This window comes from Mastigoproctus giganteus, chromosome 7 (assembly GCF_048544385.1).
Source record: "Mastigoproctus giganteus isolate SK-2022 chromosome 7, ASM4854438v1, whole genome shotgun sequence".
Classification (NCBI taxonomy): domain Eukaryota; kingdom Metazoa; phylum Arthropoda; class Arachnida; order Uropygi; family Thelyphonidae; genus Mastigoproctus; species Mastigoproctus giganteus.
The window spans coordinates 67,152,507-67,167,029 of NC_143581.1; the positions used below are offsets into that span (position 1 = coordinate 67,152,507).

Below are 14,523 nucleotides of genomic sequence, written 5' to 3' on the forward strand. Positions count from 1 at the left end.
CTATATACTGCGTGATTTTTCCCTACCACAGAAGTCAACCTTACTTGTCTGTAGTTACCAACTCTTCTTTAGCTTTGCCTTTGTGAACTGGGAGACATTAGTATTTCTCCAGTCCAACGGAATTTTCTTTTGGTGTAATGACACTAACATTCCTATTGATTTGATACACGTGCTCACAGCCTTTTAATTATAACTGAATATATAACATTTTCCTATGGAGCCTTGCCCTCCTTTAACTTCAGTAGAATTTACCAGTTTAATTCTGAAAAATAATATAAATTCAATTAAATTTTAAAAATTTGAGCTTCACTGCACGGTGGTAGAGCTTCTACTAGAAAATCCAAGGAAGACCTGAAAAGAAACACAATCAGAGAGAGACACAGTTCACTAGCACTTTGTTCATAGGTCTCCAATAAATCATACTTCTTGGTAGTCTTACAGAGAGAACAGGGGGTAGGAATATAATTTTTCTTGTCATTCATCAGTGTTATGAACGACATTGCAAATATAATGATACAGGAACTCTTAATAGTAAGTGTCAGTGGTGTCCCAGAATGGACACTGACAAATAGAATTTCAGTAGTCAAGGGCAAGAATGTTAATTTCAAAAAAAGGGAGGATTACTCTGGAGTAAAATGGTTCTTGGGCTTACGAGGAAATATATAAGTGGAACCGTGTAATACTTCAAGACATTCATCATTGAAGCAGCTGGTTATTCATCCTATTAAGGAGAATACAAAGGATTCAAAGATGGATGAAAAAGGATTTAGTGAGTTTGATAGTGCAGGCAAATTTAGCAATGGGGCAATTACTGAGTGAAACAATTATAAGTTGATTTGTAACAGGATCATAGGATGGAGTGGTATTAGGCAGGCATAGTATGAGTATGTGAAATCATTGGTCAGGAGTCAAGAGGCCGACCGGGCTAGCCGGGTGGGTAAAGTGCCTGCCTAGCAACTCAAAGGTCGCGGGTTCGAATCCCGCCTCTGGCTTGGATCAAAGTATTGCAAAAATCTTGGGAGGTGCATTATGGCCAAAGAAACCCATGCGCCAACAACCACCAAAAAAAAAGTCAGGAGCCAAGATGGTATCAAGGAGTTTCATTTGTATGTAAACATGGAGAGGAAAAGAGTACATCAGATAGGAACTGTTCTCAATGGAAATAGCAGAATTTAGAGAATCCAGCAGATATTGCTGGTGTGCTGAATGGATACTTGATTGATCTTCATAGCAGAAAGTCCCTTTCCAGATGGTAAATTGGTGGTAATATGCTCAAGCACTGTAAGATAATACACAGAGTATAAAAGAAAAAGCTACTGAGCTTGAAAGTAATACCTCAGTCATATTGAAAGAGGCTACAAAGGAATCCACTAAACATTTAGGGTTAAGTATGAGATAATCCTTTTGGATCGGAGAAGTGCTAATGTTTTTCAATATGCAAAAGGAGGGGAGGGGGGGGACTAAGGATCAGATAAGTAGCTATAGACCAGTTAGTTCAGCTTCATTGGCCAGAAAGGCCACAGTATTTTATGAAGAAAGATGTGTTACAAGATCATCTTGAAAATTATAATATAGTAAATAGGCCACAACTTGGAGATTTGCAAAAGGAAAAGCTTGTTTGATCAACCCGATAAATTACTATGATGTGATCACATAGGAGTTGAATGCAAGAAACAGGTTCAACATAGTATTAGCCATATGGTGCAGGGAAACCAGAGGCTTTTACTTGGATTTTAGCAAAGGATTTCAAACAGTCCCATATATGAATTTGTTGGTATCTGTTGGGGTTGTGGTCAAGATCCTGAGATCGATTGAGGGATGGCTGAAGGGGAGGAGACGGAGCATTTGAGAAATGATCATTCTTACGAGTGGGCTGGAGTTAGAAATGGCACTTTCAAGGTAGAGTGCAGAGAGTACTCTTATTTCTAATAGTCTTGAATGATACAGATGAGGGAAGAAGGGAATGATGTTAAAATTTGCTGATGATAAAGGTTGTGCAAATCAGGCTGATCTTTGAAATGATTTGAATATCCATCTTCATGAATGGTGAGAGAAAAGGCAGTATTCATTTTAATACTGCTAGATGCAATGTTCTATATTTGGGAAACTTTAACCTAGCAGTAACTTCTAAGGATATAAATGAGTAAAGATACTTAAGAAATTTGATACATTTAGACTTTAAAGTTTAACATGCAGAACAAGTAGGCAGTGAGGAAGGTGTATTGTGTTTCATCAGTAATTTAGTGTACCTTTGTATCTAGAGACTCCAGCAGAGAAACATTTTTAAGGCAATGAGAACAAGTTAAATGACAATGGATTAGTCATATTGGGAAAGGAAGCCACAGGTTCTTACTTCACTGGCCAAAAAAAAAAAAAAATAATAATAATAATAATTAAAATATATAAATCAATAATAAAAAAAATAAATATATAAAAAATAAAATAAACATGTATTTCTCTGCTTATGTAGGTAACTATCCAGCTGACCTTTGAATTTCCCCAAGCTGCCAACCTCAACTACTCAAGAAAGTAACTTATTCCAGTAATAACAGACCATTGGCTAAAAGAAACCTTTATGCAATTCCATTTTAAACTTTTTTTCCCGAGTAATTGAATAAATTTAATTTTCTGTTATCCTCCAGGATGATGATGAGAGAGTGAGAGTATTTAGCAGTCATGCAAGCTTGAACCATATTCACTTAAAGCAAGCACATGTATTTATTCATCCTCATGCCTGACAACTTGGCTATAGCTGCCAAAAATGTTCTTGTGTATACTTTGGCATGAACACTAGGTCAGAGGGCTTTACGTTAATTATATTGGCAAAGCATGTGTGCTTTAGCATGTGTACCTTATGCCCAACTCAGCTGTGTTGGGCATAAGGTACTGACAAGAATGGATTATTGCCTCTAGTTCTGGAACTATAACAGTGAAAATTTCACCTTAATTCATTTTACTATTCCCTCTTTCAGCCTTATAGAATGAAGTTTCTTCTAAGTTGCCTAGCTGTCAACCTCTGTAGCTTACAAAGTCTCCTCATATGGTTGCCCATTTGCAGATCTAGCTAAGCAGATTGCCCATCTTTGGATTCTTTCAAGAAACCCATTTTTTCTTTTTTTAGGTACAGTCTCCATAATATGTGGACACAGTATTCCAAGTGTGGACTTTTTGCATTATATGGTGACATTGATCTTCCCATATCTACATTTTTTTTTTTTTTTTTTTTTTAAATTGTTGATGCAGCACAAGCTTAGGTTTTTTGCGCCTTCGATGCACCAATTCTAATAAATTTGAATTAGTGATATTTTATTATTTGCTCTTTATTCCTTGAAACTTTGTTTCCAGTTGTAATTTTAATGTATATTTTTCTAATTTTAAAATTAGGCATCCATCATATAGAAATAACTTTAAATTTGTTCTTCAGTCTTGCAGAGTGTATAGGAAATTTAGAAAAGAAATGCAAAGAGCTCCAACAGTTAGTAGGTGATGCTGAAAAAGAAGAAGTGAATGATAAAAACAGAGAAATTCAACCAGATGTTAGAGGGGAGATTCCCAATAATACACTGAAAACAGGAGGGGAAGATGACTACATAGGATTTAAGGTGTGTATTTTATTGTCATAAGTGATTTTTCTTTAATGTAATTCATCTAGTATGGTGGGATCATAATCTGCTACAGCAGGATGTGGCAAGCTGTCACCCAAGCTGTGAAATTAGTAACTGGTTTTTAGAATCTGAAGGAAAATTGTACTTTGAAACAACTTGTGAAGAAATGCAAACTTATCATCTAATGCTAAACTTCTTCAAATATTTAAAAACTGCATGCTAATTTCTTATCCCAAAATAAGAATGTTTACCTATAGTCTAACTTTCCCTTCAGCATTTCAGTAAAAATGAAATGGCATATTTTGATTTAAAATAAACAGTGTACACACTATTTAAAAACAATTTTTACCACTGAAGTACTGCAATGCCAAGGTAATTTCTGAAGGTGTAATAGTAAGGCGCATGCACCGTTCTATCACAGAAAAAGCCTTTTTCTTCTTTCCATATTTGCTATGACCCATTCATGTAATTGTTTAGTTTTCCTGAAACATTTCAGGTTAATTTGGTTTATGTCCTTGAAAAAAATATTGGGAACATGCAGCCTACTGGAGAATTTATTTGTCTTTTGTGCTTTATTCTATCTAAGAATATTGGGTTTTTGTTCACCTATGGGATACAAAAAAAAATTTTTTTTTTTTTATGTCTAAAAAGTGGTAGTTACTTTTCATTCAATGGTGGAACTGTTAGTAATTCTGAATATAACCTCCATGCACGAGTACATAGTGGGTGACCACCCAGGTGTGAACCAACATAAGCAGAGGTTGAGGTGTGGTGCCCACACCACATGGAGGAATGCTGCCCCTCTATGTTACTAGGTGGTAGATGACTCATCAACCGGTGCAATACCACCACTTTGCTTATTGGAGGCTTAAAATGGTGGAACCCACGTTTAGTCTCTAGAGCTAAGTTCCAGTCAACCCTTCCCCACTCTTCCATCCTGCAGTATGATTGACTTTTAAGGTTATGATGAACATCGTAGCTAGATCTAAAATTCCTTCATTTTGAGGGTACAGCTCTAAAACGGTGTTCGCAGGCTGGCCGCTAGTTAGTACACCGGACTGAACCTATTGGTAACTTTCTAGGAGGCTTCTGGATCAGCTAGTGTATAATCTTGCTACCTCTACTCTGCCAAATAGTGACCGGAGGGAGTCTGAGTAGTGTGTATGTGGGCCATTGTTGAGGCCACTTTAGTCAAGGATCTGGGTATATTTTTACCATGTGTACGCCTATCCAAAAATTTCATTACTTCATACAGCATGTCCCACCCACTTTTTCTTACTATTGAATACACCATGCATTGTCAAACTAATAGAGAAAGCTTATCTGTGAAAAGATCTAAACCTCCCAAGCACTTCCTAATTCATTTTACAAATATACGTGGTCTAAATTCTAATCTCAACGATGTCCATTTCCACTTGCAGTCTGCCAAACCACATGTACTTTTTCTGACAGAATCTCAGTTATCGGTTGATTCAACTACTGCTCATCTCAGATGCCCAAATTATTCGCTGTATGATTCCTTTCGCCTCAAAGGTGGTACTTGTGCATTTGTCCATTCTGATATTCCCTGTCAGAGACTTGGCAATTTGGAATCTCCTCTCTTTGATCTTATCTGGCTTAAAATCTCTCTACCTCATTGTGTCAAATTCACCTGTTGTCTTTACTGTTCTCCCAACTCCACTAATCACTTGGAGCTCTTTGACTTTCTCTCTTTGCAACTTGACTTTCTCCAGTCCAACTTTCCTAACAGTGAGGTAATTTTCCTTGGTGATTTTAATGTTCACAACTCCAGCTGGCTTCCGTTTTCTAATCACACCGACCCAGCTGGTCGAGATGCTGAGGCTTTTGCAATTACTTGCACAGATTGTTCATTTATCTAAAAGAATACATGACAATCCTAATCATACAGCCAACACACATGATCTTTTTCTCACAAACAACCCTTCTAAGTACACGATCGAAGTGAAGTCCTTTAGGCACTTCAGATCACACCTTTGTGATTGTCTTCTCCAATGGAGCCTTTATATCATGGCTATTCACAACCTCGTGTTGTTTGGCATTACAAGAATGCAAAATGGGATGACCTGCAAGATTTCTTTTCTGCTTTTCCTTGGTCGGATTGCTGTTTTAAAACTTCTGATGTCAAAGTTTGCTCAGATTGTGTCAGTGAAATTATTCTTGCAGGAATGGAATCCTTTATCCCACACTCCCCTTTAAAATTTCATCCTTTATCTAAACCTTGGTTTCCCAATAAATGTGTTAAGGCTGTTCAAGAGAAGAATGTTGCATATCGTAATTGGCTTGTTTCTAATTCTTCAGTTTCATTTTCTGCCTACACCAAAGCTCGCAACAATTGTAAAGCAGTTATTAATCAGTCCAAACTAGAGTTTCAACAGGCTAAGAGTAGAAAACTTGCTTCTTGCCTTAATGGTTGCCGAGAATTCTGGTCTCTTGCCAAAGCTATTGCCTGCAACTTTTGCCCATCTCTGCTCCCACCTCTGTCCAAACCAGATGGTTCAGTTGTCACTTCAGCCAAGGATAAAGCTCACCTGCTAGCATCCCATTTTTCTTCCAACTCATGTATTAATGATCTTGGTAAAACACCTCCCAACATGCTCCATTCAATGCTTCCTGTGGTCTTCCGCCAAAAGGATGTCAGAAGGATTTTGACGAATTTTGATGCTAAGAAAGCTCCAGGTCCTGATGGTATTTCTCCACTTGTTCTAAAAACCTGTGCTCCTGAACTTACTCCTGTTCTTTGCCGCCTTCCTTATTCCAAAGGTGTTTTTCCTTCTGCTCGGAAATTTGCTCATATCCAGCCAGTTCCTAAAAAGGGTGACAAATCCCTCCCATCCAATTATCGTCCCATTGCAATTACTTCTACTCTTTCTAAAGTAATGGAGAAATCAATTAACCGCCAACTGTTAAACTACCTAGAAACCTTCCGTCTGATCAACGATCGCCAGCATGGATTCCGTCAGTTTCGATCCACTGGTGATATTCTGGCTTATATTACCGATTTATGGACTAATTCAATGGAAAAGTTCGGTGAAACACAAGTAGTTGCTATTGTCATCTCAAAGGCTTTCGATAGTGTTTGGCATAAAGGTTTTCTAAACAAGTTTTCATCTTATGGTTTTCCAACTGTTTTTTGTAATTGGTTATCCAGTTTTCTCTCTGATTGCTCACTGAGGGTGATGGTAGATGGCTCTCTGTCTTCTAATTTCTCCACTAATGCCGGTGTCTCCCAAGGTTCAGTTCTTTCCCCCACTCTTTTCCTCTTGTATATTAATGACCTTCTTCCATTGACTGGAAATCCTATCCATAGTTTTTCCGATGATCGCACATTGCATTCTACTTTCCATTTTGAGAAACCTTGCCCTGCTCAATCAGCTTCAACTTCTCGCAATGCCAATTCCTTAAATGCCGATCTTCAGGTAATTCTGAAGACAACTTAGTTGATTTCAACCATTCTAAAACTCAGTCTTGTCTTATATCTCACAAAAAGGATTCTTCTGCTCCTATGCTTATCTTTAGTGCCACTCAGATTTCTAGCAAAATGATATATCTCTTTTGGGGATTACCCTGACTTCTAATCTCTCTTGGCACGAGCACATTACAAATATTGCTTCCTCTGCATCTAAAAAACTTCGTTTTCTCTTTTGCTCTCGGCATTACTGTTCTTCCAAATAGCTGCTCACTCTGTATAAATTGCAAATCTGCCCTGCCATGGAATATTGTTCCCACATCTGGGGTGGTGCCCCCAAAACCTCTCTCAGGCTTCTGAATTCCGTTCAGAAGAGGGCAGTTTGGTTAATTAATGATTCATCTCTAACCCAGTCTCTCCACTTGCTGTCTCATAGACTACTGTTTCTGCTGCATGCATCTTCTACAGATACTTCCATGGGCACTGTTCTTCTGAATTTGCACCTCCGTAGCCAGGTGGGCAGGAGCAGCAGTGCGTAGCACACGCTTCTTGATTAGACCGGGGTTCGAGCCCATGACCACCAAATACGGAGGATGTGGAAAAATCAGGGAATGACCACCGCATATCCCTGGAGCAATATGGCCTTAGTTGCTAACACTCCTAAAAACCAAATAACAGCAAACAAACATCTGAATTGGCTTCTGTAATTCCTACTCTCTCTTTAAAAACAGTCCGTACACGTGCCGCCACCAGCCAGCATCCATTTACTGTCCAACTTCAAACTTACAGAACCAACTTTTCATCTTCCTCGTTTATTCATTCAACTGCCGTTTTCTGGAACAACCTTCATATGTATTTCCTGAAAATCAGAGTCTACAGAAGTTCAAGTCCAATGTCAACAAATATCTTCTTTCGTCTTCTCAACCTCCAACCCAAGCACAGTACTAAGTACTGTAGGTTCTGATACCTCTCGTGTTTGGGGTTTACATTTAAAAAAAAAAAAAAATTCAAGCTGTTCTTCATCATATAATACTACAAGGCTGTCCAACTGGTGACCACAGTTTGAGAAATTTGTGGACCACTTGTGGCCCACGAATTTCTCAAACTGTTTAACGTTTTTTTTCTCTTTAAAGACAGCAAATCTTGTTGAATGCACTATGAAAAGTGCCTGCTAAATATTAAGTGTAATTTTCCAGATGATTATACTCCACATCTAGAAAATGACATTTTGTCAGAAGAAATCCATTTTTTTCTAATTTTGATGTTTGACATTAAATATTAAATTTAAATAAATGGTTTTGAAAACCTGATGGTAGTAATCGTTATTTGTGTATGTCATAGATCTAATCACTGTAAGGTAGATATTTGTATTGGTATATTGGAAAAAAAAATAGGTTTTTTTATACTAAAGGAACTGTTTCCACAGTGAGACAGCTCTGCCTTGCAAGGTTATTATCATTTTGTGTGGGGGGGGGGTATTAAAAGCAAGTTACTGTTGAAGCACATTGAGTCTAAAGACTTATTTTTGCATTATGTCAAAGTGTAACACAAGGTGGCAAGAGCAAATAGTATTGTTTTCAACCTTGAGCAAAATGAAATTTACATCATTTGTCTTCAGTTCTGATAGATGTTTTTTGGTGTTGAAAATGAGCACTTTCCGCAAACATTTTTTTAGTGTGATTTCCAAAAAAAAACAAAGAAATATATTGCTACTTCTTTAAAGTGTTCCACATAGATGTGAAGGAACACATCTTGTTTCCTTGCATGTTTTGGAAGGTTTATTATGTGCTTTGTGTTGGATTTCCTTTTAATTTCAGCGTTTATTTTTGTAAGTAGCATAATGACAATCTATGGTTACAGCACATTTGGACCATAGATTGCCACTCTTATTCTGTGGGCCAAGAATGGCAGACCTAAGTTAGACAGAGTCTGGCATTAGTTGGGTGATTAGCAGTTTGTGGATGGTTGCATGGCTGTGGTAACTCATATAATGCAGTGTACTGCACTCCATGCTGGTGTTCCAATTGTCTCACTGAGAGCCTGTGTGGGCTGTGACAATGTTTACCTGCATTTCAAGTTTACACTCCTTTTTAGGGTTCTCCTATCATGTTCCATGACGTTTGGAGCTTTTCAGAGCAGTTTCATGATTGGTTTCAGTTTGCTTCCATTTGCAGTTCCATTTGCATATCATTGTTTATTGACATAAGGACCTTCATTGCCATTGATGTCACTGTATTGTTGATATGATAACCTATTATTATTCTGTGCTGGAAGTCAATTCTACCAGTTATGGCATCTTGCATTCATACGTGTGCCATTGTCTCCTCAAAGACCTACAAGCATTTTTATAGTTGTCACAAATGTACTTCGGTAGGATGTGACCAACTATCAATGGAGGTTGTCTTGATATTGATGGTAGGTCGCTGTATATGGAAATCATGGCATGCATTTATCAAGGAGAGATCTTGTCTGACCAATCTGACTTGCTACTATGATACAGAAACAGCAATTGTATGCAAAAATACTCTTGGCATCATAGCACTTAAGAAGTAACGCTTTTGATGCTTCACTGTTCTGCTTAAAAGACTGCTATACAAATTGGAGTAGTGTGGCATTCAGAGTAAGTTACTGCTATAGATAAGGAATGACTGAGTGGCAGAAGACAGAGGGTGGAAGGATGTAGAACTGTTGGAGTGCATGACAAGAATAGCAACAAGATCAGTTAAGGACACAAAAGATTTTAGTTCTGAAAATTGCAGTGTTTTTAAGCCTGTGAGTAGACTTGAAGTGGTTAAGGCTTCAAATGGATTGAATAACTAAATGCTGTTGACATCCTTTGTCTTTTTCTGACAACATACATAAGGGGAATATAAACTTAAATTCAAGAAAAGTGGCTACAGGATAGATGTACAAAAAAATTTCCGTTCAGCCAAAGAGTAATTGATTATTGACATAAACTTCTGTCTAGTGTTGTAGAAGTGGATAGTTTTAATATATTTATGAAAGCATTAGCCAAAAAAGAGGCAATGGATAGTTAGAGCTGCATAAAGTTTTTTATTTATGCAGCTCCAACTATGAATGACAAAGAAAGTACAAACACCGTTGTGATGATTAAATGGAAGATTACAGCACTACAATATAATATTAATGGAGGGAAATGAACATATTAAAAATTGTTATATGCAATATTTCTACTGTATAAATGGGTGCCACAATTACGTAAGAGCGTGAGGTGTGCATAAACATAGGAACTGCCATACCTCTAAAGAAAAATGCATAAATATAACACCTTGCTGTATAGCTAAATATTAAGATGCAGAGAAGGTTAATACTTGTTGTGACTCTCTCTGAGGATGTTTTCTAAAAAAAAAAAAAAAAAAAAAGCTTTTATTAGAAAAAACTAAAATAAAAGTGAAATAACTATAAAGATATTAACTAGAACTGGGAGGGGAATGAAACTGATGAAAATCAATTTTCTCTTGAGAACGCTAAATGAACTGTAAATAGTTCTGTACCAGAGGAATATTTCCCAAGAAACAAATTTCAAAATGCTAAGAGTTCAGGGATACTGTTTTTTTTTTTTTTTTTTTCTCTCTCTCTCTCTCTCTCTCTCTCTTCTTTTCTACTTTCCTTTTCTTTTAAATGAGCATTTATCATGGCCTGAGTATGAAAGGGTAATGGTAAAAAAAAAAAAAAAAATTCTGTACTTAATATACAACTTTTCAAATAGTAAACCACCAGGTCTCATGCAATTTCAATGTCTTTTTTTTTTTTTTGTATTTTTTTTTATTACAAGTCCTGAGGTCAGAAAGTGTGTGAATAAGGAAAGATGGACAAAATCACAGTGAGCATAGCCCAAACTGCGCTCACTGATTTTCAAAGCTGCATGAATGCAGCCATGGAAGTGACAGACCTGTGAGCAGGCACGTTGGCCTAGTGAAACAAGACTCCTTTACTGAGTTTTTCTCACTGTTTGTCTTTTATATTTTCATGCAAACTCCTCACAAGGTCTGTGTAATATGCCTCTGACTGTCTGGCCTTTCTAATGGTAGTCCACTAGGAATACTCAATCTGCATCCCAAATAATCAATGCCATCACCTTGCCAGCAGAAGGAATAAACTTTGCTTTCTTTGGAGGGGAAAGAATAACTGGTTCTATTGATTTGGACTCCTTATCTCTAGCTGAAAGTGGTGGACCCATGTCTCATCCATGGTTATGAACCTTGCAAGGAAATTTTCTGGATCTGCTAGAAAATCATTCCAATATCCACTTGACTTGACAGCTCTTGCAAGCTGTCAAGTCAAGTGGAGTTATCATATTCCTCTACTAATGCGAGTTAGCATTAGTAGAGGAATATGATGCAAAAAAGCAAGCTAATATGGCATCAGTCAAAACACACACATACACCCTCCCATTTCACCCATTCATTCATTCCAAAAATTTGTCTAGTTCTGCCTTGAATTATTTAAGCTGTCAACTTCCACAATGACAGATTGAAGTTTGTTCCAGCAATCAACCATCCTCTGGCTAAAGGCGAACTTCCCCACATCTGCTCTACAACTGTCTTTCCTCAATTTGAATTTATGCCCCGCGGGTGTGTAATCTGAGCAAGAGAAGAATCTCATTGGTATTGAGCTTGTTCAAACCATTCAAAGCCTTACACTTCAATCAGCTCACCGTGCAGGTGCCTAGTCTCCAGACACTTCAATTTGCAGAATTTAAGCTTTTCTTGGTAAGAGCACCCCTTTGTTTCTCTCACCAATCTTGCTGCCCTTCTCTGCACTTCTTCCAGCAGCTCTACATCCTTCTTAAAATGAGGCCTCCAGACCTCTATGTAGTACTCAACTGTGGCTTGACCATTGCTGTATACAAGGGGATAATCACCTCCTTATCCCTGCTAGAAAAATTCCTGTATATCTTTGATAAGATCCCATGAGCTGCTATTGTTGCCTGTCTACACTTCTCAGAAAATTCATATCTGACTGCTCAATTACTCTCAGGTATTTTTAATTCTCCACTACCCTGAGTGTAGTACCACACAGTTGGTACATTACTCTGGGGTTACTGCTACCCATATGGAGTACTTTGCATTTGTCAATGTTAAACTTCAGTTGCCACCTTTCAGCCCATCTACCCAACTTTTCTAGATCCTGTGCTACAACTTTTCTAGATCATTGTGCTGCAAAAAACAGTTTCTTGTAGTACAATGCTACCTGAGCCTTTGGCTGATTCACATTACAATCTTATTTATAAATATACAAAAAACAAATCATTTGCACTGTCCAATAACTCCTATACACAACATTCAAGTAAGGTTATGATGTTTAAATTTCATCCTTGAAAAATAACTCTTAAATAATATTATAAGAATTCCATAAAATCTGGCCATAAAGCGTCTTGTGCACTGATAATAAACAGTGATATATACATATTCACAATCTCTAAAAGAATATATTCACTTTTAAACATTTATGGCTAAAATGTAAAATTTTACTAAAAAAATTAATTAAAACTGTATAAACGATCATATATATCAAACTCAGCGGCAACCCCCAAGGCAGAATGCGCTGGTCCCACAGTAACTAGTAGTTGTTGGTGACTATTGTCAGGGAAATGGGAAACATCCTTTGTAAAAAGGATAGGTAGAACAGGACCAGGGTATGTCTGCCAGAGGCAAAGTTTGATGACGTTGTAGAGCGGATATCATCTTTTAAGGGAACAAAAGGTGATATAGTTGTACCTGCTGGCACTAATGATATCAAGAGTAGGAGACCGGCAGAATTACTTAACAAGTACAGGTCACTGTTGAAAAAAAAACCGTGAATTAGGGTGGAATTTGAGAGTGTCTGCAATTCTGCCCAGACACGAAAGGAGGGAGTATATGATGAGAGCCTTGTCGATCAAGATTGTGCAAGGCTCAAGGGGTAGAATTTTTTTTCAGCCTGGACTGTACTTGTTAACAGGAGAGAATGCTTCTACAGGGATGGGATACACTTAAATAGAAAGGGTGCAAGAATATTTGCTGATGCTATCGAGGCAGTGTTAGGTGGGTCGGAAAACTGCTAGCTTGGGGGATACAAAGACTAATAGATTGCCAGTAGCCACTGGCAGAGGTGAAAGTGATTCTTGCACTGCTTCTATTGGAATGAGCAGAAGCCTGAAAAACAAGATACAGGATATTTCAGAGACTGCTAGGAGTCATTGCAGTACAAGTAAACACATGGGTTGTGTTAGGGTAGCTACGAATAGAAACAGGTGCATGTATACTTGTGTGTACACCAATGCTAGGAGTTTGGTAAATAAATTTGATGAATTTGAGGTATTGCTCAAAGCATCAAAGGCGGATATTGTTGGGATATCAGAGACGTGGTGTCGCACAGATATAAGGAATGCAGAACTGGAATTTGGGGAGTACAACGTCTACAGAAAGAATGGATAGGAAGGGAGGAGGGGTTATGCTATTAGTTAAGAAACACATAAAATCCAAGGAAGTGAAGCCAGTCAACATCACTGGACAGTACAGGGAAATAATGGATCAGTACATCAGAGAGTCTTATAATGGGAGATTTTAATTTCCCAGATATTGACTGGAATTTGTGGGTTGGTCACTCACACACCAGCAAGGCTTTTGTGGATTTATTGGATGATTGTTTTCTACATCAGCATGTTCAGGAGGCAACTAGAGGGAGTAATACTTTTGATTTGATAATCAGTAGTGATTCTTCATGCATTAAGAATCTGCAGATAAATGAACCACTAGGTGGCAGTGATCACAGTGTGCTGAAGTGGGATTTACTCAAAGAGGTAACTACCATCATGGGTAAAGGGAAGGGTTATTGCTTTCGTAAAGGCAACTACGATGGTCTGAGACTGTATTTAAATTCTATACCGTAGGACCAACTGATGATGTTACCACCACAGCAATCTCAAAATGGGAAGCTTTCAAAGAACTTATCTTGGAAGCTACTAGGCTTTCATACCAACTAAGAAATATTGTTCAAGGTTTAGGCCTAAATGGATGTCAGATGAACTAATGAGACGTATGGCAGAGAAGAAAAATGCATGGGATACATAGAAATTAACATGTGACACAGAAGCCTATGATAGATACAACTTGATCTGTAACCAAGTTACAAAGGAGGTTAGGCAGGCAAAGACAGACTTCGAGAATCTTTGGCAAGGGATGCAAAGAAAACCAGCAAAGAGTTCTTTACTTATGTAAACTCTAGAAGGAAGGGGATGAATCAGATTGGTCCACTTGATATCGATGGGTCAACTGTTGAACCTGCTCAGGTAGCTAACAAACTAAATGAATATTTTGCATTGACATTCACACGAGGAGGTATTCAGCGAGGGGAATGCCAGAGGTGTATTCAATTCTGGCAGTAAGCTAGAGAATCTTGTAATAACTGAGAGTAAAGTGGAGGGGAAATTGTTGAAGATAAACACAAGAAAGGCACCTGGGGTGGATGTGATCTATCCAGTTATAT

The 14,523-nt window shown here is 37.8% G+C and overlaps 1 protein-coding gene across 2 annotated transcripts in view; it reads left to right on the forward strand.

Annotated features, from left to right (window-relative positions):
* LOC150082973 (cerebellar degeneration-related protein 2-like) overlaps positions 1 to 14,523 on the forward strand; it is a 187,962-nt gene that overhangs the window by 130,671 nt on the left and 42,768 nt on the right. For both annotated transcript variants that reach the window (XM_090377705.1, XM_090377703.1), the window contains exon 4: positions 3,425 to 3,602. In XM_090377705.1, coding sequence (XP_090233831.1) covers positions 3,425 to 3,602 — 178 coding nt within the window. The remainder of the gene's footprint in view (positions 1 to 3,424; positions 3,603 to 14,523) is intronic.